This window comes from Camellia sinensis, chromosome 5 (genome assembly GCF_055761805.1).
Source record: "Camellia sinensis isolate YWXY chromosome 5, ASM5576180v1, whole genome shotgun sequence".
NCBI classification, from domain to species: domain Eukaryota; kingdom Viridiplantae; phylum Streptophyta; class Magnoliopsida; order Ericales; family Theaceae; genus Camellia; species Camellia sinensis.
Window position 1 is genome coordinate 217,046,551 of NC_138965.1, and position 27,774 is coordinate 217,074,324.

The 27,774-nt window shown below is 40.0% G+C and overlaps 1 protein-coding gene across 2 annotated transcripts; it reads left to right on the top strand.

The window, feature by feature from the left end:
- Nucleotides 1-23,525: 23,525 nt before the first annotated feature.
- Nucleotides 23,526-25,748, top strand: LOC114293961 (chlorophyll a-b binding protein, chloroplastic-like). 2 transcript variants are annotated; one of them, XM_082871473.1, is made up of 6 exons: nucleotides 23,526-23,684; nucleotides 24,240-24,428; nucleotides 24,553-24,590; nucleotides 24,696-24,986; nucleotides 25,065-25,288; nucleotides 25,507-25,748. In XM_082871473.1, the coding sequence occupies exons 1-6, from the start codon at nucleotides 23,626-23,628 to the stop codon at nucleotides 25,522-25,524; spliced, it is 819 nt and encodes a 272-aa protein (XP_082727599.1). In that variant the 5' UTR covers nucleotides 23,526-23,625; the 3' UTR covers nucleotides 25,525-25,748. The 2 variants fall into 2 exon arrangements, with proteins under 2 accessions (XP_082727599.1, XP_082727600.1); XM_082871474.1 differs by having other exon boundaries at nucleotides 24,708-24,986.
- The last annotated feature ends 2,026 nt before the right edge of the window (nucleotides 25,749-27,774 follow it).

A 27,774-nucleotide genomic window follows, 5' to 3' on the forward strand; every position in this document is an offset into this window, starting at 1 on the left:
TAAGTGCTGAACCGGTGATTTGTGCCCAACTAGCCCTTTTTACCTTGCCTCTGGTAAAGGAACAGTGATTGCCCTTGAACTGAATCTCTGACCTAGCAAAGTCTATCAGCACAAGTTCGATGAACCTCGGGGGATATCGGAGCCTTCTGAAGCTATGGTTCCCAGACTACCCTAGCAAAAGAGAAAACAGACAGCATCTTAGCCTGATTCCATCTGAACAAATACGAGCATAGTTGAATGAGTGTGCCCCCTACTGAATTCTGTCCCAAAATTCTGCCCCAAATCTGAGTCTGATACCCACAGGTAAAGCTGACTCCCAAATACTAATAATAATGCCCGCAGGCCTGATGCCCAGACTTGCAAACTGATACATGCATTCCTGTAGGGACACACCCTAAAAGCACATAGCAAGCAAGTGAGAGCTAAAACACCCCTATGGTGGGGTAGGGTTTCCCTGTCCTATTTTGTCAGGAGCTAGGGTTTCACTACGCACGCAGCGGTTTCAAACAACCTATAAACGGGTAAGCAACCTGTCCTAGTTTGGAATGGTCACTATGGATCCGAATATGCACTAGGTCGAATGGTCAAAAAGGGTGCCCCGGTAAAACCGGGGTTTGTGTTCCCATACTGGCAGAGCCCATAACCGGTCAGCCTTATGGTCATGCCTTGACAAGACAAGCCTTCGGCAAACCGTTCAGGAATAGCAGATGGCAAACACGGTGTCCTAGGCGCACCAATGCCAATGCAAATGCAATGCAAAGAAACACACAAGTGTAGTCAAAAACAGATATCATGAGTTCGAGTCAAGTTCTCTAAATCCCCAGCAGAGTCGCCAGAAACTGTAGACGTCCCCGAACGCCCCGGGAGGAACGAGCTCCCGTTCCGTTCATTTTGGGGTCACTACAGCTCAGGACTCTCAAATTGTCACGGTTCTAAGTCTGAACCAAAGAGTCCAAATCCGGCAAATCGTTTTGAGAAAACAGATTTTGAAAGAAGTGCCAAACATGGACTGCTTTGCCAGATACAGAGTCGCCACCTAAATGTTTTTTAATGGGAAATTTAGGAAACCCTGACTCGGTGCCAAATGCCACGTGTCCGTCATCGCCAAAGTTGCCTCGGCTCGGGAACTTGGGTACGATTGGGGAAGGTCACTTCGTGAGCACCCCCGCTCGCCCGATCAAAGATCGGCCTCTACTAACCATGATATCAATTTTTGAAAACTTTGTGTGTCCTTATTCCGGTTATTAGCCTAGGTTACTATGTGATGCACACAGCATATAAGTATAGACTGAGTTGCCTGAATTGGAACAAAACATTTCATGTTTGTTTATTTGAAAGTGGTTTGATGGTGCTACCCGCAAGTAGGCTAAGACGTGGATTTGCCACCCTCGGGTGGGCTTAGAAAACATGATTTTGCCACTATCTAGTGGGCTTAAAACACACATTTGATGAATTATTCCAATTCAAATAACCCAACCTTCACCCACAGGCATTCAGGCAGTTATATCACATTAGCAATTAGCCTCATGGTAAGCATGCTATTCATGGCAGTCACTCACACGCATGCAAGGATGCTAAAGCATAAAACTCACCGAGTACTCCAAGCTAAAAAAAGAAGTTAATTAGAAATCTATGCATGAATCCTAAGTATACAGAAATGCCTAATGCAACACATGCAAAAATGCAACTATAGCAGGCTCGGCCATTCTAAACATGGCATATGAAATGCTACAACTAACATGTATTCAATTTGGAATTGAAAGTACGATGCAGTTAGTATGGTGCGCCGAGCCCGATGCATGCAAAACAGATGAATGAATGCAAACATGCTATCATACTGTATGCTAATTGAAACATGTCCTAATCTAACCATCGTAAGCTGGTAAATAAAAGAGAAGAAAGACGTGGGGTTGGAAGACATACAACACACACACGCACACTTATTACAGTTGTGCCCTCGCGCAGAGGGTCCAAATAATACAGTCCCAAATAAAAGAATAGTACAGTCCAAATAATGTAGTCCGAATAATGTACAAATTTCTAATTAATTAACAAATTAACTAAGAAAATAAATAAACTGGCATGCAAGCTAGGGACTGCCTTGCTTCTGATGAATGATGCATGTCTGGGCTGCCTTGCGCGGAAATCCACTAGGATGCCCCAATTAGCCTCTGTTTTGCAGTTATTCTTGGAAAGCGTGTCAGACTCTGAAAAGTTGCTGATTCTTTATTTTGCTGTAACAGAGAGCAGGAAAGGGGCATGGCAATGTATTTTCACAGATATATGCATGCCTCGATCCTCGTGCCACCAATCACGCATACCGAGGCATGATGGCCGAGGAGTCGAAATGCACAATTCAATATAGGATGAATGCACATGAAAACACAGCTAAAACCTAACTCCATCATGGATGATCCGGAGTGTCGGTGACTGGGGAATTGAGATACATTCCGTCACTCGGAGTACGAAATGCACCTCGTTTCCCGTGTCCGGGCTAACTCCTATTCCGAACACGATACAATATGCATGACATGCATGAAATGCAACTAAGATACAATCCTAATATACACAATGCTATGAAAATGAGATGCCTCGAAGTGCGTGCACACGGGCACGCAAACCGAGAAAATAACAGAATGCGATCTAAGATAGAACCTAGTATGCACTATGCTGTAAAAATGAGATGCCTCGAAATGCGTGCACACGGGTACGCAAACCGAGGCAATGGCAGAATGCGATCTAAGATGCAACCTAGTATGCACTATGCTGTAAAAATGAGATGCCTCGAAATGCGTGCACACGGACGCGCAAACCGAGGCAATGGCATACGCAATGCAATATGGCTAAAATGGCATGGAAGATGTAACATGGACTTACACTAACACGAGAGAGCCTCAGCCACACTCACATAAGATGCCGGTGGATGAAAAATGAAGTGCCTCGAAATGCGTGCACACGGGCACGCAAACCGAGGCAATGGCATATGCAATGCAAATGACATGGAAACAAGATATGGGCTTATACCAACATGAGAGAGCCTCAGCCACACCCACATAGGATGCCGATGGATGAAAATGAAGTGCCTCGAAATGCGTGCACGCGGGCACGCAAACCGAGGCAATGGCATATGCAATGCAAATGACATGGAAACAAGATATGGGGCTTATACCAACATGAGAGAGCCTCAGCCACACTCACATAGGATGCCGATGGATGAAAATGAAGTGCCTCGAAATGCATGCACACGGGCACGCAAACCGAGGCAATGGCATATGCAATGCAAATGACATGAAAACAAGATATGGGCTTATACCAACATGAGAGAGCCTCAGCCACACTCACATAGGATGCCGATGGATGAAAATGAAGTGCCTCGAAATGCGTGCACACGGGCACGCAAACCGAGGCAATGGCATATGCAATGCAAATGACATAGAAATGGAAAGCAATCATTCTAATGGAATTTCAGCACTAAAATATGGGGGAAAACAGTCCCGAAATGAGGCGAAATAACACCAAATGCATGGAATAGTCCCGAAATGCGAATTTAGGCACCCGAAATGGCCTATAGCTATGCCAAACATGCACGATATGGACATGTGATGCAAAGACAGAAGCTAGGCAGTCCCAAAAAAGGCACTTTCACAGTTATAAACATGGCCAAACAGCAAGCATAGGTAGGGCAAAAATGGCATGCAAGAATAGGGGCCAAGAGAGGGGTAATGAAGCAAGTGATATAAGAAAAATCCAAACTGAAAAATTTCCTTCTACAACATTGAAGAGGGACCAAAAATATGAATGTTTACAGTATATGGAAGGCCTCAAATCAATATAAAAACATGCTAAAAAAATGGCACAAGATTGAGGCTCAAAAGGTGCTATAACATGAAGTATACAAAATAATCACCAAACAGAAAAAAAATGTTAATGAAACATGAAGTATAGGCCAAAATAAGGCCACTTTCAGTTTTGTGAAAAAGCCAAAAACAGAAGCAAGGGGGGCTGCCAATTTATGCAAAAATGGGGGCCAAATAAGGGATATAACTACAAGTGGCACATGGAGGCATCAAATGGTGAGGGGACCTTCAACAATGTTGAAGAACGGCCCAAAATAAGCACATTCACAGATTACATCATGCTCAAAAACAGATTACTCATGGGCCAAAAATAGAATGCAAGATTATGACATATAAGAGGATCAATGAAGCAAGTGCATCATGGAGGGCTCAAACAGGGTTGAGTCCTTAATGAGGAGTGAAAATGAGCTCAAAAGAAGGCCACTTTCAGTTAGGGCCGGAGCTTGAAACAATAAGCATATAGGGCTTACAAATGGATCAAGAAAAAGGGTCAAAAGAGGAGAAATGTCACTCACCCTTGAAGACCAAAGCTTTTGTTGCTTCTTGGACCAATTTGCAGCTCCTTTAGCCTTTGAGAAGCCCTCCTTGTTGCTGGAAATGAAGTGGTGATGGTAGAGCTTGGTGGTGATGAAGAAAACAAGGTGTAGGACTTAGGAATTTTTAGGAAAATGAGAGGGATGGAGGAAGATTTGTGTCTTGAGGCTTGAAGAACAAATTTTCTAACCCCTAAATGTGCTATGGCTTGCTGGTTATAAGGATCAAAAAGGGGGTGTAAAGGTGGGGGAAAAGGAGGCCAACTTTCCCCCACAAAATATCCCCCGGATATTGATATTTTCTGGGGGATAAAGCTATACAGCTGTAAAGTGAACAGTGTGAGGGTCTCGGCCGGCCAGTTATTTTGGTTGCAGGTGGCCGGCCGGCCACACCCCCTAGCCGGCCGGCTAGGGGTCAAAAGGGTCAAGCTGATTTAGTGGCCGGCCACCACATGATGGTGTCCTCCCCTGTGTGTACATCACAAATATGCGGTTCAAAGTTCAAGAAAGTGGCCCCAAGGTGTTCAACATTAGCCCGGAAGGAGGGGTTCAAAAGGGTCAGGTGGAATTACTGGCCGGCCACCAACTTTTAGGGTCCTCCCATGTGTGTACATCACAGATATGTGGTTCAAAGTTCAAGAAAGTGCCTCCAAGGTGTTCAACATTAGCCCGGAAGGAGGGGTTCAAAAGGGTCAGGTGGAATTACTGGCCGGCCACCAACTTTTAGGATCCTCCCAAGTGTGTACATCACAGATATGTGGTTCAAAGTTCAAGAATGTGACCCAAGGTGTTCAACATTAGCCCGGAAGTGTGAAAAACGGGCGTCGGAGGACGTCGGAGGATATATAACTGGTTGCTGCAACAATTACTGGCCTCCCACCCTTCTACGGCCTTCCCAGTGATAAAACAGAGGTACCTGCCAAAAATGAACGAGAACCGTTGCAAAACGAATGTTCGGGGGCCAAAACGCGCAGTTCGGGGTCCCGAAAATGGGCTGTTAAGCACCGAAAGTGGCATTCGGCCACGAAGTGGGTTTCTCAGGCCCCAGTGTCCCTTGAAAGGGAGAAAATAAGATGTATGCCAAAATTTAGAGCAAACAGAGATGGTTAGGCGGTCCCGAACCGAGGCACACGGCCAACGGTCCCGAAAAACCGGAAACCGGGCTCCGAAATGGGCAAAATGGCCTGTGGCCACAAAATGTAGCCCACGGCCACTGAGAGATGGTCTACTGGACCTCTCCCTCTCCTCAGGAAAAGAAACAAAGAAAACAGAGCCTGGTTCGCAAACCGAGGCAAAGCACAAAAGAGGGTTCGGAAGTCCGGAAGTAGGGCTCACGGCCGCGACTCTGAAACTTCTGAACGAGCACAATATGCAACATCACCAAGCGCTCAATCAGTGACGTCTGAGTCTTAAGGTCGGTCAAAAATGGGGTGTCTACAGGTAGCCCTCCCAACAGCTCGGGCCTCGTTATCTCGGCCAAATAAGCGTGCTCGCATCTCTTCGACCGAGCAGCGGCGGTTGACTGTTGAGAAGGATCGCCCGCTTCCTGAGACAACACCACCGAGCCCTGAGCCCGTCCATACTAACCGAGCTAGCCCTTCAGAATGGGCACCCAAAATAACATACAAGAACTGGACTGTTTCAAACACAGACTCGGTGGTGGCAGACAAGGACCACACTCTTGCCTTCAACCTTGCAAAAAGCATATGTCTGCCAACCAACATGGAGCACCATGATCACCTCACCAAACTCAAGGCCATCCGTTCGGCAACTAAGTCGATGGTGCTGGTAAGTTCTCTATTTGTTTGTTCTCCATTGCATACTATCTGTTTGCTCGGTTTTAATCATAATTGCTATCTCTCTTTTTGCAGGCCATGTAGAAAAACCACGTTGCTCACAAGCGCGTGCTAGAGCTGCGTAAGACAACGCGGCTGGCTGTAGCAGATGTCAACGCTAAAACGGCCGAGCTGAACAAAGCGAAGCAAAAAACGATCGAGCTTGAATCTGAAATTGCCTGACTTACCGAGTTGGTCAACGCGGCAGAAGTGGACAAGCAAAAAGCTTTGGCCGCGCTGAAAGATCGTTACTTGTGCAAACTGGCCAAGCTTGAAAAGAAAAAAGATGACGAGATCGCCGAGCTAAACAAAAAAATGGAGGATGCTGAAGACAGGGGCTACAAGAAAGGGAAGGCCACCTATATCCTGCAATGTGAAGCTTCATAGGATATATTTTTCAAATGCAGATAGAAGGAGGCTGCCACAAAGCTCGGTTATGATCAAGAAACCGAGGTCTTCCAGAACCCTTATCCCTACTTCATTCCAAGTTATATGGCAGACTACGCCAATACCATCCAAGAAAAATTGCTTCAAGAGGGAGGGGAGGAAAAATCTCCAGAACCAAACAACGCCCCAACTGACACCAGTGATCATATTCTCCAAATTGCTCTGCCAGCTTGGGTGGATCCACTGGTGCCAAGTACGTTTGATGGTGTGCCCATGACCGATCTACCTGTTGGGCCCGGGCTATCGCGTAGTGAAGCTCGAGTTGACCTAGATACAGATTTGAATGATCTATTTGCTTGACCCCCCATTTTCTTCTTATTTTGACATTTTACTTTTTGGAAGAATTTGTAACCGGACTTAAGCCTCTCCCATGTAATGAACGCTTTGAAATGGAATGAAATGTGTTTTTTCTTCGTTTGTTCGGTTACACTTACATGTATTTCCCCTTTAACATTTTATTGCCGAGATAGCTATCTCGGTTCAAGAGTTTTGTAACCTATTTACTAAATGTTGGTCATACCTGCTTTCAGCCTAGATCCTTATCTCGACTGAATAAAGCTAAGTGTTGGTTATTCCAGCCAACCTTCTTTAGCCTAGATCCTGATCTCTGCTGAAGAGAGCTAAATGTTGGTTTTTCATGCCAACTTTCTTCAGCCTAGATCCTGATCTCAGCTGAAAAGAGATAAATGTTGGTTATTCCAGCCAATCTTTCTTCAACCTAGATCCTTATCTCGGCTGAAGAGAGCTAGGTGTTGGTTATTCCAGCCAACCTTCTTCAGCCTAGATCCTGATCTTGGCTGAAGAGAGACAAATGTTGGTTATCCCTGCCAACATTCCTTCAGCCTAGATCCTGATCTCGGCTGAAGAGAGCTAAATGTTGGTTATTCCTGCCAACATTTCTTCAGCCTAGATCCTGATATCGGCTGAAGAGAGCTAAATGTTGGTTATTCCTGCCAACCTCCTTCAGCCTAGATCCTGATCTCGGCTGAAAAGAGTTAAATGTTGGTTATTCCTGCCAACCTCTTTCAGCCTAGATCCTTATCTCGGCTGAAAGGAGCTAAATGTTGGTTATTCCTGCCAACCTTCTTCAGCCTAGATCATTATCTCAGCTGAAGAGAGCTAAATATTGGTTATTCCTGCCAACCTTCTTCAGCCTAGATTCTGATCTCGACTGAAGAGAGCTCGATGTTTGGTTATTCCTACCAAACTTTTTGATTACCCCTTGCTGGCAATGACTGAGAACAACTTACAATCGAAAGACTTATGCTGAAAAAATTACTTGTTTTATTTGAAAAAAGAGAAAAAAATACAAATATTCTAAGAAAAAGCTAAAAATAAAATAACTAGAAATTGGCAGTGTTCCATGGCCTGGGAATAGCCTTGCTGTCTCCATCTTCCAAGTGATATGTCTATTTTCCTGCTAAACCAACCACTTTGTATGTCCTTCCCAGTTAGGTCCCAACTTGCCATCTCCGGGTACCAAAGTGTTGCCCATTACTTCGCGTGATACCCAATACCCAATCCCCAATCTTGAATTGCCTTGGATGCACCGTTTTGTTATATTTTGTAGATAACTCTTGCTGGTATGAGGCGATGTGAACTAGAGCTCTTTCCCTTATCTCTTCTGCAAGGTTGAGTTCCAAGGTTATTGCTTCTTCATTTAGGTTTGGGTCAAAATTTTCACTTTTAATAGTGGGGAGGCCTACTTCCAGTGGGATTACTGCCTCCATGCCATAGGTAAATAAAAAAAAAGGTGTTTCACCAGTTGACCGCCGAGGTGTAGTACGGTAAGTCGATAAAACATGAGGAAGTTCCTCAGCCCACTTGCCTTTTGCTCTCTCCAACCTTTTCTTTAAACCATCTAAGACAACTTTGTTTGAAGCTTCTGCTTGGCCATTCGCTTGAAGGTATGCTGGTGTAAAATTGTAAAATTCTATCTTGTATTCCTCGCAAAAGTCCCTAAAGATTTTGCCAAAGAAATGAGTGCCATTGTCAGGCATTAGAGCCTTGGGTATGCCGAATCGGGTTATGATATTCTGTTAGACGAACTTCTTTACATCTTTCTCCTTTATTGATGCGAGTGCTTCTACCTCCATCCACTTTATGAAGTAGTCTGTTGTTCCGAGAAAGAACTTTCTGTTGCTGGGTATTGTTGGAAGTGGTCCCACCATGTCCAGGCCCCACATTGCAAAGGGTCATGGTCTAGTTAATGGTAGAAGCTCTCTAGCTGGTTGGTTTATCTGGTGTGCGAACTTCTGACATTTCTCGCACCTTTTGACATACTTCTCAGAATCTGCCTGCATGTATGGCCACCAATATCCTTGTAAGATTGCTCTGTAAGCCAATGATCTTCCCCCTTGGTGGCTTCCGCATACGCCTTCATGTATCTCAAACAAAAATGCCTCGACCTAGCTAGGATGGACACATTTCAAGTAAGGTCCTGTGAAGGATTTTTTGTGTAATGCCAATGATGGAGAGAGCCAAAATCGCTGTGATTTTACTCTTATTTTGTTGGCCTCTTTCTTCTCTTCAGGTAAGACGTTGTCTTTTAAGAATACTATAATGGGATCCATCCATGAAGGGCCTAGTTCGGCACAACATACCTCAGCTACTTCGGGTTCTTCAATGCTTGGTCTGGGTAGAAAGTCGATCAGTAATGGATGTGAGATAGATGTATCTGCCATTGAAGCAAAACCTGCTAGTTCGTTTGCTCTACTGTTTTCTTCTCGGCCGATTTGCTCTATCTGCACTACTTCGAACTTCATGATCTCTTTTCTGACTAACTCTTGGTACTTAGCCATCCTCTCATCTTTCGCCTCGTAGTCGCCTGAAATCTGGTTTACTACCAGTTGGGAGTCACTGTAAACCATTAGCTCGGTGGCCTTCATAAAAAGTGCTAATTTTAGGCCTGCTAAAAGCACTTCATACTCCGCCTCATTGTTTGATGTTGTGTAACGCCCTCAAAATAATATACCTAAACCCAACACCCAACAGTTCTATGTACATGATAGATAGATCACATTTCCATACATACATCAGAGTTAATATTACGAAATAAGTCTTTCATATAAATTACAAATGTTTACAAACAAAATAAAATGCCCTACGGGCTTACACCTTTCCAAGTTGTTACTTGGTTACACAAAAGAAGTGTCCTAACTCTATTACAGGTAAAGCCCTCGGCTTGTATTTACACGTGATCAAATAAAACAAATGACGAAGCAGAGTCTTCAACTCCGAAAACCCCCGAAGCAAAGATCTGGAACTTAACACGCCTCCTGCACCTGAAAATGATGTCCCAAATAGGGTGAGCCAAAGCCCAGTAGAGATATACTAAACCCTATATAAGAAATAACTAAAATATTAACATTCGACAAATGAATAACACAACTACACCAATTTACATCCTTCTCATAATCCGACCACAATTACAATCATGCTACCACCCACTTCTCTTAGTTAGCCAATTCAATGTCTAAAGATGGTTCATTATCTAACCAAACAATTTACGTGAGACAGCACTCAACCTACAAACACATCCGTTATCCTTAATTTAAAATGAGACTACAACTCATGTAACTAATACTCCACTTGACACTTTGTTCATGCACTTCAATTCATAAGGTTTTAGAACTCTCACCCCCGGACACTCCGGCCTGCTTAATTATCTATGGGGCCCATCCTCAATCTTCCCAAACAAGGATACATAAATAATGTGTTAAAGTATATGAACACATATGGAGTACATCCCCTATCTCCTCCCAAACAAAGATACATAAATAATGTGTTAAAGTATATGAACACATATGTGTGTGGAGTACATCCCCTATCTCCTCCCAAATGAATATACATATATAATGTATTTAAGCACTTTATCATATACAATGATCAATCAATACACATATTTGTTGTATTATTCCAACTATCATATTCAATGGTATGACACGTTCGATTAGTTTTAGTTTTCCCTAATCAACATACAGTGTCTACAACAATCAAGATTATCCTCCACCGATAGCCCAAAGCAATTATTTCTAAACAGATAATAAATTTATCAACAGATAAAATATCGACATTTTCATAAGTGAGTGATTAAATTATCCAACTACACCATTTACTCCCACAATTTCCCAATTTCATTATTCTCAACTCAATCTCACTTTTCTCCAAATTAATTATTCAAATTAATTGTTCGACATAATTAGGGCATTTTTCCCTCTTTCTCAATATCAACCCCAAGGTTCAATTTCATCAATTTGACAATAATAATTCCATTTTCCAAAGTCTCTCATACACATGGAATTTAACATTTGAAAACCTCATTTTTATATAACCACCAAACGAACCCTAACTTTCCCAAAATTACCCAACAACATCAACTAATCAAAATGATAAATATTGATGTCAAAACCCATATGATGGAGTAGAATGTCCCTACCTGAAAAGATAAAACCCAAAGAAGATGATGAAGAAATCCCGAAGTGCTCCAAATCAAGAAATTTTTGGATTGATAGGAAGCCCACACCAAACTCTACACTTTTTGTAAAGGCTCAATGGTAGGAGATCACTCTAACTAAATCAAATCCTAGAGAGAAGTTAAGGTTTTAGAGTGAGATGCTCTCAAATGGTGGTTTTCGAAAAGTAAGAGAGAGAAAGGATGTTGAAAAGTGATCCAAAAAGTAAAATCCCGAAGTGATATAAAAGTCGCCCCGCTCGAGCGTGGAAACCCCCGCTCAAGCATAAGACACAGACTCACGCTCGAGCATCAAAATGCCCGCTCGAGCGTCGGATGCACACTCACAGAAGTTTTGCAGGCGATGGTCCCTGCTCGAACGAAGGAACAAAATCAAAGGGTCACGCTCGAGCGTCAAAACTCTCGCTCGAGCGTACGAAGACCTGCATAGAAAAAATACTGGGAGATGGAAATTCACGCTCGAGCGTCAAAATGCCCGCTCGAGTGGAGAAACAACAACAAAGGGCCCGCTCGAGCGTCAAAAGCCTCGCTTGAGCGTGAAGGCCAAATTCTGGGCATCAACCTTTGGTTTCATAGCACAACCAACCTGTTACAAACCTGCCAAACACAACCCAAGACTCAAATACAAAGAGTAAAGATATATACGACGTCTCACACCACGGAACCTAAGCCCAGGATAGTATAATGAATGGAGGAAAAACTGGGATCGCTATAATGTTAGAAAGCCAAGGTTGACCACTTGTTCCACTATTAGGCCATCTGGTGAGATGAGGACTATGCCAAGTCCTGCATTATGCCTATTGGATGCTCCATCTACGAAGAGTTTCCACATCTCTCCGACAAATAGTTTCCAGCAAGTAGAGGGGTCGGATGATGTCTTGGGGTCATGTGTGTTATTGATGTTTTCTTCCAAGTCCATGCCTGCTGTTGGGGTTTGCTCTTCACTATCTGACGGCCCCAAGTTTTTATTTGTTAATGAGTCCTCGTTGGGAATAGCATGGTCTGACCCTTCCTTGCTGTCTTCAATCTTATATGGCTTGGAGTGTAGCTGGGCATCTTGTTTTAGAGGCTGTGCAGTTCCTACGGCACTTTTTATCCTCATTTCGGTTGTATCGGTCAAGTCAACTAGGCAGATGTAAAGACTTCCTAGTGTAAACTCAGCCACAAAGTCTGCTAAAGCCTGGGCTTTTATTGTTGTTATGGGTTAAAATTTTATATCGAACTTCCCTAACTTCACCGCCCACTTCAAGATTCGTCCAGAGAAATTCGCTCTCTCGAACAAGGCTTTTAATGGAAAAGTCGTTAGGACGATCACAGTGTGAGCATGTAAGTAGTGTGACAACTTTCTTAAGGCCATCATCAAAGCCAATGCCATTTTTTCCAATGGTAGGTACCTAGTTTCAGTGCCCAGCAAGGTTTTGCTGACGTAAAACATAGGCAAGTGTTGGATTCCTTCCGCTCTGACCAATACTGCACTGACTGCATGCTGTGAAACTGCTAAGTACAAAAAAAGCTCTTCTCCTGGTACTGGGGTTATTAGCAACGGAGGAGAGGTTATGTAATCTTTTAAGCTTTCTATGGCGCGGTCGCATTTTTCATCCCACTCAAATTTGGCCTTCAATGCTTGAAAAAATGGTCAACATCTGTCTGATGACCGACATATGAACCGGTTGAGCGCGGTTGCTAGGCCAATGAAATGCTGCACCTCTTTGACTGTGTTGGGCCTCTAAAGATCCTGGATTGCTTTGATCTGAGAGGGGTCTGCTTCTATACCTCGGTTGGCCACCAGAAAACCTAGGAATTTGCCTGATCCTACACCGAATGCACACTTGAATGCATTTAGACGCAACTTGTTCTTCTTCAGAATTTGGAACATTCCATCTAGGTCCCTGAGATGGTCCTTCTTTTCCTTACTTTTGACCACCATGTCATCTATGTAAGCCTCCATTGTTCTGCCTAACAATGGTTCAAACATTTTGGTGACCATTCGTTGGAATGTAGCCCCTGCGTTCTTTAGGCCAAAAGGCATGACCTTGTAACAATATAATCCTCTAGGCGTTGTAAATGATGTGACCTCCTGGTCTAGTTCATACATAGCGATCTGATGGTAACTTTTGTATGCATCAAGGAAGCTAAGTCGATTGTGTCCTGCCATCAAGTCTACCAGTTAGTCTATCCGTGATAGGGGAAAACTGTTCTTTGGGCATGCCTTGTTGACTATTTTGTAGTCCACACAGAAATGCCATTTTCCGTTCTTCTTCGGCACTACCACTATATTGGAGATCCACCTGGGATAGTGTACTTCTCTGATGGCTCTTGCCTCCAGCAAGTTTCTCACTTCCTCCGCCATTATCTTCGCGTGGTGGAGTGCCGATCTGCGAGTTCGCTGTATAATTGGTTTGGCAATTGGGTGGACATTAAGTTAGTGACAGATGAAGTTTGGGTCAATGGCAAGCATGTCGTATGGTGTCCAGGCAAACAATTCAACGTTAGAGGTTAAGAATTCCATGATCTCTATTCTCTCAGTGCTGGACAAAGACGAGCCGAGCAAAAAGAATTTTTCTGGGTTTTTTTCATCTATCTTTACCTCTACCAAGTCTTCCACTGCCTTCTATTCAGCTGCCATGCCAACATCCGCAAACAGTTCATTACTCTCTGGCTCTTCCACTATCTGTACATACCCTTTTGTAGCCCGGCTGCCATTTTCTGTGACGAAGCACTGTTTCGACATAATTTGGTCTCCCAAGACCTCTTCAATTACTCCGGCTTCGTTGGGGAACCGCAATAATTGATGGTAGGTTGACGCTACTGATCGCATGGCGTGTAACCATGTTCTCCCTAAAATTATGTTATAAGTGGAAGGGACCTTCAATGCCCAGAATTCCTCCTATTTTGTCATGGTTCCTGCCTTGACTGGGAGGACTATTTTGCCCACTGGCCACTCTGGCATTGAGTTGAAACCGACTAAGGGAGATGTCGCAGGTGCCAAGTCTTTGTCCTCCAGCTTCAATTGTTTGAAGGTCTCGTAGTACATTATCTCGCATAAGCTTCCTTGGTCAATCAGAATCCGCTTGATGTCAAAATTCTTGATGCGCAAAGTCACCACCAATGCGTCATTGTGAGGGCAATGTAGCCTTGCTAGATCCTTTTCTGAGAATGATATGACGTTCGTAGCCTTTGTTCTGTCATTTTTTATGGTAGGTTGTGCACTTAATACCTCTCTCAAGTGCTCAGCCTTTTTGATCATCCCCCTAAGTTCACATACCCGCTCAGGTTCGATGATCCCATGTATAACATTGATTACGCCTTGGGATGGACCGTCAGCTGGCATCCCGTTCAGTTTGTTAAGGCCTTGGGGGGCTAGTTGTGTCCCCCTTCTATGTATTGGTCCAGGTGCCTAGTTGCCACTAACTCCTCTAGATGTTGCCTCAATAGTGTGCAATTTTCAGTGCGGTGCCCCTTCTCATCATGGAAGGTGCAACGGGACCTCTCGTCATAGCCTTTTTGTGCTTCTCCCAACTTGACTGACTGCCGAACGAAGGGCTCATTACGTATCTCATTGAATACTGTGGTAATGACAGTGCAGATTCTTAAGTTCCTTTTTTCTGGGTCCTCTTTGTTGGCTCGCCTGCCTCGCCCATTCCTGCATGGTTGTTCTATCGTGTTAACTTTTGCGGTAGTCTTTTTATCTGGTACTGTTGCTATGCCAGATTTTGCTTTAGCTCGAGCGCTATCTTTCTCTACACGGATATGTTGATGCACCCTCTCTATTAGGGCCTCCATCGTGAGGGGTGACATCATAGTAATTGAGTGCCTCAATTTGTTTCCGACTGGTAGTCTCCTTTTGTATTGTGTGATGGCGAGATTTGTAGGGCAATCCCTAATCTGGTTGAAAGTCTCCCAATATCGACTGTTGTAAGACCTCAATGTCTCCTTTTCGCCCATGTCAATGGAGAGTAGCTGATCAATCTCTACTGGTGTCTTGGTATTTGTTCCAAATCTAGTCACAAATGCCTCTGCCAATTGTGCCCATGAGGCGATGCTGTCTTCTGGTAGCCTTTCGAACCAAGTTAGACCTAGGTCACCCAGGCTGGATGGAAACAGGATACACATTAGAGCCTCGTTTCGCTGGTATACTGCCATAACCTAGCGAAAGTGGCTTAAGTGAATATAGGGGTCTGTCTTCCCCTCATAAGTAGTGAATTTGGGCTGGTAGAAGCCAGAAGGTAGTGGTGCGTTCTCTATTACCGGGATGAACGGCGAGCTCTGTAACCTTACTAATACTTTATCTGCTGGTTCGTAAGCAAGGCGCGACATTGGCATCTCTACCTCGACACTCCCATGTGTCTTAGGGGCCAATCGCTGTAGTGCTGAAACCCTGTGAGGGTCGCGAGCCTTGGTGTCTTCCTTCCATCGGGCCCTTTCCTCCAGCACTGTTCGCAAGTCCGCTGATCTAGGCAACTCTGTATGCCTAGATGTCATCTGGTGCGTGTGCGAGGGGTGATAGTTGCTTCCCTCTGTATATGACCTTTTAGTTCTCGTTCTCTCATACTTGGAGTGACGAGTCCTGGAAGTCCTTGACTGAGTATCGCCTGTTCTAAGGCTCCTGCTTTCTGCTTGTGAAGGTGTGGTATGTCTGTCACAGTCTTCTGAGTGGCGAGGGGGTGTGTTGCCTTTGCACCCCTCTCCTGTCGCCACCCCTTTCCCTTTTATCTGGCGCTTCATTGTCTCCATGTCTGCCGCCATCCTCCTTATTAACTCGTCTTGCTCCCTCACGCGATCCTCTAGAACTTGAGGATCCAGCCTCCACCTTTGTTTTTCAGGACTTTGAGAGCAACGGGGGCTAGTGCCCCGTCTCTCCCTTGTGTCCCTCTGGGAGTTCCGTCGCTGGGGTTCTAAATCCGCCATGGGCGGGATAGAAGGTAAACCTTCGCGCCTTTCACCTCCCTCTGGGGTTTGCCCATCAATAGCAGATTGCGGTAGGTCTTTATTGTACGCCATTGCTTTCAACTAGAGAAGAAAACTTGATCAAGAGGTTTTGTTCTTTGTGTAATTCTCACAGACGGCGCCAATTGTACGAGCACGAAATAATCTTCTCGTATAATCCTATTGATCAAGTTTGCACTCCTTCAAACGTCGTCGTTTTACTTCCTGAAAACACAAATGTAAGCTAGCCGGCGAGTGTGTGCCAGATACTTCTCCGATGCCTAAGTTAGCAAAATAGACAATAGATAGAATCTCTGTGTATTCAAGAATCAAAGTTGTGATACTTGTACAGAGGTCTGGTCATGAGCTTTTATGGATTCTATTTGGCACAGTCCTAGTAGGATTCCAACTCTCCTTATCGGAATTCTTCTAGGAATCACACACCCTACTCATTACCAACCAAGTGAAATGGTTTGCACAATCCTAGTAGGACTCTACTCTCCTTAGCAGAGCCCTCCTAGGAATCAGAAAGGTAAGGCTTATCTTGTTACACCATTCCCACTGCTTATCCAATGGAGATGGTCTTACCACGGTAGTACGATAAAATAATCGAGCTATCTCTGGCCTTTGGACACACTCAGCTCGGCACATTCATGATTAACACCTAGCTCGGTCCAAAATACTTAAACTGAGCTAACAGCAACCATTCTTGGCCGAGCTAATAGGGTCCGGCCTCGAAACCTATTTACCTCGGCCCACAGCTCGGCCCAATCTCTACCCGGTCATAGCTCGGCCCACACTCCACACAAATTACCCTCTCAGAAAGTATTGTTTCAAAACAAATAACTTATAAAATTGGCTTTTATTTACAAAATTATATGACCATAAATGAGTAGAGTAACGGGTTGCTTAAGATTGATGTGAAAAATTAACAATTTCAAAATATTTTCAAATTTGATTTGTTTACTTTTTAAAACTAATTTCAAATGAATTTTAATCAAACTGATTATAAACTAAAGTTGATTAGCTTGAATTTTTTATTGTATATGTAAGTTTATTGAATCGAGTTTAAGCGAAGCCAAAACTTTAATAAGTTTCTATTGCACCATAAATAAATAATTTTATTATTAGTTATTATCTATATAATTGGAGGATATATGGTAGTCTGCTACTCCTTTGGAGGTTATTAGAAGTTATGAATCATTAAACACATGTGAAAAGATGATGGAGGACAAAGTGGAGAACATGGAGCATAAATTGGAAGTTAAAAAAAGTTATGAAGACATAGAGATGAAGTGGAAGATCATAGAATGTGAAATATGGGAGATGGAAGGATATGATAGTTTTTTCTTACAAATGTTTGCCTATAAATAGCCATTCATAGCTACATTGTAAAGAACATTCAACTCAAATTAAAGACAATTGATTTCTATTTTATTTTTTTGTCATTTATATTTTCTTCACTTTACTTTCAACACTTCTTTTTCGAAGTACAGGAGTAGGGGTAATTTTATACACTTCTTTTTCAAAGCATAGGAGTAAACGTAATTAATTATTACTTTGATTGTTCACTCAATCACCCCGATTATTCACTCAATCATCTTTCTCCGTTTCCCTCCTTCTTCTTTTAATTTTTCTTTTCTCTATACTTGCCAATTTTGAAGTCTTTTTCATTGAGACAAAAGAATCATCAACACAATCACTTGATAATTTGCTTGAATTAAATCTGTAAGGATTTTTTAATTTTTATTAGTACGCTCGCATTTATGCTATTTTTTTTTCCGTAAGAAAAATAAACTAATAGTTTCAAAACATATTCAAACTTACTATGTTTAGTTTTTAAAAAGTTGAACCTAAGTGGAAATTAAATATTTTGGCTTGTTTTATAATCCTACTACCACATTATGTGCAAAGTGGGTGTGTATAAGGCCATGGCCGAATGGAAAGCTTTTGATTTTTATTTATTTTTTTCCAATTATGAAAAATATTAGATCAAATTTAATAATTAAAATCTAACCATAATTAATTTGTAAAAAGCCATCAATCGTGTAGTAAGCAAATGAATAAGTAAACTATGGGCCGTGAACGGAAACTACGCATAGCCAGTCCTTTTTAAATTCAACTTTTTCTTTCATTCATTCACAATAAGCCCAGTCCACTAAGCCTGTTTCGTTGGGCCTCAATTACAAATATTTATTTATTTATGGGGGTAAAATACGGAACTCACAAGCTTAGAAATGGTTGATCCTTAAAATAAAAAATAAAAAATGATATTTTATGTCTCTCAAAAAGATATTATTGAAATTTTCATTCTCCATTTTGAACATCCAAACATGGTCTTGTGTTTTGGAAACAAAATTAACAAATTTTGCAGACTAAAATGACTCAAAATACATATTTTAGAGGGATAAAGTATTTTTTAATATCATTATCTTAATGATTTAAGTGACCTATTTAAAATTTGACCAATCTAACTTAAATTAAAAGAATTTAAGAATAAAATTAATAAAATTAAAAATTAAAAATTAAATATAACTTAGTAGAGTTAAATATAAATAGAGTGACACGAAACGCATTGTATCCAAAACAAAAATAGTCGAAGCATATATATTAGATATTCCATAATTCGTCAAAAGACAAAACTCCACCTGTGAATGTAGTGCAACTACTTGTTCAAAGTAATAATAATAATAATAATAATAATAGTAATAATAATAATAATAATAATAATGTAGTGCAACTTACTCTCTCACATTGATCAAGAAAGAGTTTGAAGGTGACAGTAGAGAATATGCAGCAATAGAGGCATACAATTGTGAACCACCAGATTCTGATTTTTACAGTTGAGCAAGAGAAAGGTGGGAGGTGGAGGCTTGATAACAAGATTTTTGCATGCCACGTGGCAACTCAGAAGCCAATGTGACATCCAATCACCTATCCTTTCAGATAAGCCTTTTCATAGAGATTAACATGTTTGCCAATATTATCCTTACTTGTCACACTACTAAAAAAAGTACTTTTTGCGATCGCTACAAACTGTCACAAATAATAAAAAAATAATCGCAAAAGACTTTTTGCGACGGCCCATGCGACGGCAAATGAGGGTCGCGAATATGGGGGTGGCAAATACTTTTTGCGACCGCAAAATAGCAGTCGCAAACTATTTGCGACCGTCTAACCTGCTTATAGTGACTGATATTTTGCTGTCGCAAAAGAGTTTAAAAAAGGCCTACAATGTATTAGCGACCATCTTCTTACTGTCGCAAAAAAAAAAAAAAAAAAAAAAAAACCTACAATCATATATATATTCAAATATTATATACAATAAACGTAAAGATATATTTGCAAAAATCTCAACATTCATGCATTATTTTCCATTTCTTCCCTCAATAAAATTCTCTTCAAAAAAAAAAAAGTATGCAACAATAACAAGGAGTTTTTGAAAGAATCCTACAAAGGTTTTTCATCTCTTGCAATTACAAAGAACATTTGAGGTTACAGTAGTTCTGATTCTAAGAATCCTTCATAGTCTTGTTACAGAGTCGGAAGAAGAGCAGCAACTCTTGAGATTATAGACATCTTCTGATTTCGTCATCTGCTTTAAGAGAAATCTGCTTTAAGAGAGAGAGAGAGAGCAAAGTAGCTCAAGTATTAACCCGGGAAACAATGGAGCTCAAGAATTCTTTAAAATAGCAACAACAATCTATATAATATCTATAAATTCATTTTAAATTTTGACAGATGATAGTTAGGCTAAATAGTTAAAATTCACAAGCTCAAGAATACAAAGCAGATTCATTAGATTGAGATGATAGACAGTAAGAACAGATGTCTTAAGCAAATCACATCACTCAAGTTTGTAATATATGTGCAGTAGTAACTACTGGTTTTATTAGTACTTAACAGCCGGAAGAGAGCCAGGAAAATACTTGACTGACAAGAACAATCTGTTGATCACGGAGCTGCAAAACAATCATATTGCAAACTGTTGTTTTTCCAGATGCAGTCCCACCAGCAACACCTTTAATTTCAACAAATCACAAACATTCTCTTAGCATTATGCCTGTATTGAATGACAAAGGATAGAAAAACTAATACTAATTATTGGAACACCAGCATAAAGAAAATATCCTAGAAATTTAATAGTAGGAAGGTATTTAAATATTTTCCCTTTCCTATGGCAAAGGTCTAAGTTAATTTGGTGTTGCTTTCTAGTACAATTGTTAATACAACTTCCCAAAATTAGGTCACTCACTCTAAAGATAATCTGCATGGATATTAGCTTTCAAATAATAGCATCCACATTCATTTCTTAAACCTTCTAGCTAATTAACAAAACAATGAACATTAAAAAAATAAAAAATAAAATTTAAAAATTAATCTAAATTGGAAGGATCTGAAACAACTAACATATTTCATAATAGGCCACTTGTCTCTTTCCTCATGACATTAAAAAAACAACTCCAAGTTACCTTCCCCTTTTAAAAATTTGCATAAGTAAGAGTTTAAATGCATCACTTTGACTAGAAATCTGCATGGATATTAGCTCTCGAATAGGTTAAATATGGACAAACGATTAAAAGATCTTTTTACACATCATTTCCCCTTCTATATGACACAGTTCAATTTCTATTTGAATTATAAATATAAAAATGTGTGTCAGAGCATGTTCTTTAAAAAAATAAAGAGGCACAAACACATTTTGCACCTCATTTTCATAACTACAGAGGTATGATTAAATCCATCAAATAAAACTATCAAACATGTGAACAAAGTCAAATGAACAAAGGAGAGCTTTGAAGCACCCTGTTTTTTGGTACCTTCATCAACAACAGCATGTCTAGGAGTCCTTTTTTTAAAAAAAAGGTCTTTATTTAGTAATGCTCAGAACTGGTAAACATTTCAAAAATAGGCATTCACAGTACCAACACTAAGCAATATATTAGCAACATTCCATCTGGAGAAATTAGCAACGACTGAGGATGCTAACAGTTTTCTGGTATCCTTGTGTTCAATAAAATTAGATTGGCCATATCATGAACTTACCTCAAAAGCAAATGTACATATTATTGAAGCAGGGCTAGCAAGCACTCCAAATGAAAAAACTGTGACCCTAAAAGAGGACAGGAAGTGTGCTAAGGTAAACATGACTGCAACAATTTAATTAAGATTTACCAGACATTAAAATACATAACTTCATCATTTCACAGTAGCATTGAAAATTACATAGTTAAAAAAATTATATATCGAAAATTACATAAATTGTGTCCTAACAACTATTCAACATTTTTGCAGTCTTCATTACCTAGTAAACAACATACTAGAACAATCCCAACTAGATCATCTGACATTCCCATTGCAGTAGTTTTAACAATACAGTAGAAAGAATGAAAGACAAAAATACTACCACAAGGATGTCTACTAATATTGCCGATCAAAAAAAAAAAATGTCTACTCATATTGTATGGCTCTCTATCCATTTCAACTTTAGTAACAGGACACTAGGAAATAATATATACTACAATTGTTGGTCAGAAATTGTAGCAATACATACTGTTCTGATGATTACTAGAAGCTTGAACTGACTTTTTTGATAATGAAGATCAAATAAGAATGCTAATAATGATGGTCTTACACTGGTTGATCAGATGCCTTTGCTCCAGCCCTTGTAAGGCAGCAGCTGACTCCACCAGTTATTGATGAAAATAAACCAACCAATACAGCATAAATGTGATAGCTTCCATGAACATATGAATCACTTGTTTCTGCTGCTTTAGCTAGCCATCCTGCAGGAAGTCTCAATCACAAGGGATGCAGAATTTCAGAAACAGATCATGCAAAAAATAATAAATAAATAAAAATGGACTGCTATTTTCATTGAAGCACATGAAAAGGCTTTCTAGTTGTCGATCGTGTTCTCTCAAGTCTTAACACCTATCGTGTTCTATATTTCCTGTAATAATATCAGGTTATGTATTAAGGTTCATATTGCATACCACTTGGAATACATTTTAGTGATAAGTAGGACTTAACATTAAACTGCTTAGTAAATTATGTGACACTGATGACTATGCATTAATCTATAAATGTATGCATTAAACTACCTATCACCAATATTTGTAAGTTTCTACAAAAACTTAAACATGTATAGGTGTTTGAGCTGTTTTTCTTGATACTTGAGTTTTGCACATAAAGATTTGATATCAGTATACAAAAACTCCTCCATCTCTATTTTTCATCACAACTAGAGAGAGAGAGAGAGAGAGAGAGAGAAGGTGGGGAGCTGTTTTTCTTGATACTTGAGCTTTAGAACAGTGACTAATTTTCTAATTTAGCAAAGCTCTTACACTAGAAGAAGAATATGAACATATGCTGGTATTATGTCAAAATATTTTGCATTTGTTACACTACTAAATATCAAATTAAGCATCTAATTGATTGGGTGCAACATTCTTGACACATATCTAGCAACGCTATTTGTCTGTTGTGTTTTTGTCAGTAAATATGCTTGCAATGGTCCATCTGCAGTACTAGCCAGATAGCTCAATCCCTGTTCAGTTCAGTTCCCTATAGCAATGTCTAATAGTTTTATCTTTATGATCCAATTAAAAAACTGATGAACAAATTAAGTTTTTTTAGAAGATTTGTGTATTTGTTAGTAAAAGTGAGCATATATTTTTTAATTTATTCTTATTCTTCTCATATCTGTCTTATTTTATTTCAACACTAGGACATTTTATCTTCCAATTTCAAATTTACCAGTTCTTGCCTCAACAAATTCAAACTTGCTGATAATCAATGAAACAGCAAATTTGAAACAAATCTATGAATCAAAACTTCTCATTCAATCACAAATGCTATATATTGAACTCACAAAACAACAAAATTCACCAAATGCAGCAATAATTCACACTCAAACAAAAAAAACTACAAACAAATACATGAATCTTGTACATATATATATATATATATATATAGAGAGAGAGAGAGAGAGGGAAATACGAAGAAGTGATTGAATTACAACAAGTTTAGATGATAAGAATCAAGAGATCGAAGTACAGAGACGAAGAAGTTGAAATACGAATGAATGATTCGAAGAGAAACTGAGACGAGAGAGAGAGAGTTCATACCGTTGGAGGTCTCTTCTTCATACGACCATGGCGATCTATCAAGTAGGAAACAGAGAGCGAAATCGAGAGAGGGAAATCAGATTCTCTTGATTGAGCGAAATCAGATTCGGGAAATGAGAGTCTAGGGCAAGTTTTACGCAATCCTTGAGATGGTAGCTTTTTATCTTGGGTAAGGAATATCCTCTATCATAGGTTTAAGTAAAAAGGAAAATAAATAAAAGAAAATGGGAAACATAAATTGGGCAAAACAATTTTGCTATCCCTAATTTGCTTCAGTTGATTTGCCATTGCAAATAATTTTTTTTTGCGACGGCTAAGTAATCAGTCGCAAAAAAACAGACACAAAAAACAATTTTTCTAGTAGTGTCATACACGTTACACATACCAATCAAACTCACCACATTCAAAGTAAAATCTGCCAACATGGCCTCATCTGTTTGTGCTTCTTCAGCTTTTGCAGCTGTTGGCCTCTCTTCCACAAGGTATGTTCTCACAACATCCATTATGCATACATACATATATAGAGACATAGTCATACTATAATAATAATAATAATAATAATAATAATAATAATAATAATAATAATAATAATAATTACACAGCTTCTCTCCAATTAACTCATGTCAAGTTGTCAAAGGAGCCATGAGTTATGTTGTAAGAGGAGTCAAAATTTAGTTAACTAGAGAGAAGTCAAACCCTTTTACGAAATCTCGTCTTTAGTAACTATTAACATAATTGATAATTTAGCATTGTATCAGAATTCATGTTTTAAGAGATTTTGGATTCAAATCTTCTCAATCCTTTCTTGCGCTCATTGTACATTTGATTTTGCATGTCTTTGTACACCTTATTCCCTCAATCTATTTGTTGAGCTCATCTCTTTAACAACTTATAAACTTTTGACTAAAATTCAACATTATTTGGTAACTATGATTATTAGTGAAGTGGGATAAACATACATACATTGCACAATGCTTGTCAAATGTGCATATTTGGCAAGAAATCAAATAAATCAGGTTCAAATGTAATGATTACAGTTCCCAGAAGAGTGGATCAATTGTGGGAGCAACAAAGGCTTCTTTTACAGGAGGGAGGAAACTGAGACTCAGAAAGAATGCAGCACCGGCTGGAACACCATCAGGATCGGTTACCGTCTGTGTCGCAGCGGATCCTGATAGGCCACTCTGGTTCCCCGGCAACACCCCTCCTCCCTGGCTTGACGGCAGGTTCTCTCTCTCTCTCTCTCTCTCTCTCTCTCTCTCTCTCTCTCTCTCTCTCTGTATATGTATATGTATATATATGTAGGAAGTTGTTATGTTACTGAAGTTGTAGCTGAACCTTGTGATGCAGCCTCCCTGGAGACTTTGGATTTGATCCACTTGGTCTTGGTAAGTCTCTAAAGCTAAATTAATGGCTTTGAACCTTGAATTGTCAAAGGCTTAATTTTGATATTTAATATGAGATCTCTAAAAGCTTTGAGCCACTACTAACAGGATCTGATCCAGAGACATTGAGATGGAATGTACAAGCAGAGCTAGTGCACTGCAGATGGGCAATGCTGGGCGCTGCTGGCATCTTCATCCCAGAATTCCTCACAAAGCTCGGCATTCTAAACACCCCTTCATGGTACACTGTTGGCGAGCAAGAGTACTTCACTGACACCACCACTCTCTTCATCATCGAGCTCATTTTCATTGGCTGGGCGGAGGGAAGGCGGTGGGCTGACATCCTCAAGCCGGGCTGTGTAAACACCGATCCCATCTTCCCCAACAAGAAGCTTACAGGTATAGTTATCAAAATCCTGATCTGAATCGTAGGATTTTATGATTGTATGATCTAAGTTTGACCAAACGATTTTGCAGGTACTGATGTTGGATACCCGGGTGGGCTATGGTTTGACCCACTCGGGTGGGGAAGCAGTTCACCGGAAAAGATCAGGGAGTTGAGGACAAAAGAGATCAAGAATGGGAGGTTGGCTATGTTGGATGTGATGGGTGCTTGGTTCCAAGCCATTTACACAGGGACTGGACCTATTGACAACCTCTTTGCACACCTTGCTGATCCTGGTCATTCCACCATTTTTGCTGTAAGTCCATCCAGACCTCACTGTTCTACCAATTGCTATGACTGAACCTGAATTTCTCACCTATATATACTTGATTTCTTATACATGCACACAAGAGACGAGTAATTATTCAGTAATTGGGATTACCAACTCAGCATATTAACAAGACAAATACTATAATGAAAGCAGAACTAATCAATAGTGTGTGTTTTAACTTCTTTCATGGTTGTGTTTTTCAGGCCTTCACCCCCAAGTGATAGGAGCAAGTGAACAAGCATGCTAACTGTGATTTATGTGCTGGAGAAAACAGTACCGTGCAAACATGTTTGTGCAATGAAGGGGCTTTTTTTAAACTTAGAAGTGTGTTTTTCCCAGTGATGTTTGTCTGAGTAGAAAATTTCATTGCCTCCGTTCATGTCTGCTATAGAAAGATCATGCAGTGTACAAACACTTGAAAAATCATATACAGTATTGTTGATCAGGGCTTAATTTTCATATATATAATACATGGCTTTGAACTCCCAACCAAAAACGAAAAAAAAAAAAAAGATTTACAGTTTAGAAGGGAACTATATTGCATTCCATGTTCATGCAGTAAATACAATTGGTAAACATTACACTCTGGTTTTGAGGAAAAAGAAACAGCATCCAAGACCTATAGCTCACAACAGACTCACCATATATTATGAGTATCATATAGTAGAACATTTACAATTACCAAAATGTTGCAAACCAGCCCATTTTGATGAGCTTAAGCTCTCATGCTATCAGCTAACTGATTAACCTAACTTCATCGGTCAAGTGATATCTAGTTGGTTTCTCAACTTTGATGCCAAGAGCTCAAGTCTCCCTATTGTTTTGAAAACAAAAAATGGCAACTGGTTAAAATTTTGACAAGAAGCTTTCCTCTGGTAAATTGAAGCAAGCATTAGAAGGATAAGAACTACCAATATGGAGGATATAGAACTAGCTAGCATTTATCACTTGATTACACTATTTCTTTTGTCAAGGTGTGAGATTTTTTGTTGGCAAGTTTCAACTCGTAACCTAGTTTAAAATTCTACCCTTGCAATTCTTTTTCGTGTTACTTAGACAATGAAATGAGGATCACTATATATCTAGAGATTCCCACACGGCTTGGAATTCCCTCTTCAAACAAAGCATCACCACCCAATGTTATGGAAGTCAATTGAATTGACTTTCATAACATTGGCCATAATAGTTTTTTATTATTATTATTATTTGGGCAAATTACATATACCCCCTTCGAGATTTAGCAAAATTACAGATATTCTCTGAGGTTTGAAAAATTACTGATACTCCCTGAAGGTATTATTTGCCTAACAAATTAGGGGACAAATTGTTATGAAAATATAAACCTCAGGAGGTAATTTGTTATGAAAATATAAATCTCACGGAGTATCTGTAATTTTCGAAAGCTCAGGGATATGTGTAATTTAGCTAAACCTCGAGTGACGTATATGTAATTTGTCCTAATTATTTCTTGTCAAGTTAATAATGAGTATATATTAGTTTAAAACTGTAGCAATTTTTTTAAACAATTTGCAATCTTTGAAGTTATCAAACAGATGCAAATATTGGCATTGATAAATATTATGCCTCCTGGCCAATACTCGTGGTTTAGTGGCATTTGATTGGAAGTATTACTTTAAAAGTATCACTACGCCGGTGGTGAGGCATGGAGTTTGACTCTCTTAGGATTGGATGATGTTGATTTTCTTGACAAAGTTTCGACTTTATCAAATCGATTGATAACTAAGAAGTATGGAGACGGATACGTAATACGATACAGATACATCAACACGTTAATTTTTAAAAAATGCAGGACATGATACGTGAGGGACACGCATGAAATATATAATTTTATATATTTATTATATTATACATATATATCATTAAAAGATAATAAAGACATTTGTAATATGACTCTAATTGTTATAAATATGACTCTAATTGTACGGGAAAGAAATAAACCTTCTCGTATAATCTTGTTGATCAAGTCCGCGTTCCTCCAAACGTCGTCGCTTTACTCCCTGAAAACACAAATGTGAGCTAGCCGACGGGTGTGTACCGGAAACCCCTCCGATGCTTAAGTCAGCAAAATAGACAAGTAGACAAAAGCTCTGTGTATTCAGGAATCAAAGTTGTATGTTACCTCTCCATAGGTGATGTTGGTGAGCTTTTATAGGTTCCGTGTGGCACAATCCAAGTAGGACTCTTACTGTAACGCCCTCAAAATAACTACATTAAACCCATCAAATAAATATGCATTGATATATAAAAGTCCCACAACCTTACATTCATCAGAGTTTCATTACAAAAGTATTACATGTTAACAACAAAAGCAAAATGCCCTACGGGCTTACAGCTTTCCAAGTTAACACTTTACAACAAAAGAGTACTAACTCAATTACATATTTAGCCCTTGGCTTGAATTTAGATGTAATACATCCAAAATAAAACGACAAAAGTATGTCCGCCTCTAG

Excerpts from the sequence above, each read along its gene's own strand:
- LOC114293961 (XM_082871473.1), top strand. The coding sequence starts at position 23,626 with ATGGCCTCATCTGTTTGTGCTTCTTCAGCTTTTGCAGCTGTTGGCCTC. Across the intron at positions 23,685-24,239 it reads GTTGGCCTCTCTTCCACAAG|TTCCCAGAAGAGTGGATCAA; the intron begins GTATGTTCTCAC and ends TAATGATTACAG. Across the intron at positions 24,429-24,552 it reads CCTCCCTGGCTTGACGGCAG|CCTCCCTGGAGACTTTGGAT; the intron begins GTTCTCTCTCTC and ends CTTGTGATGCAG.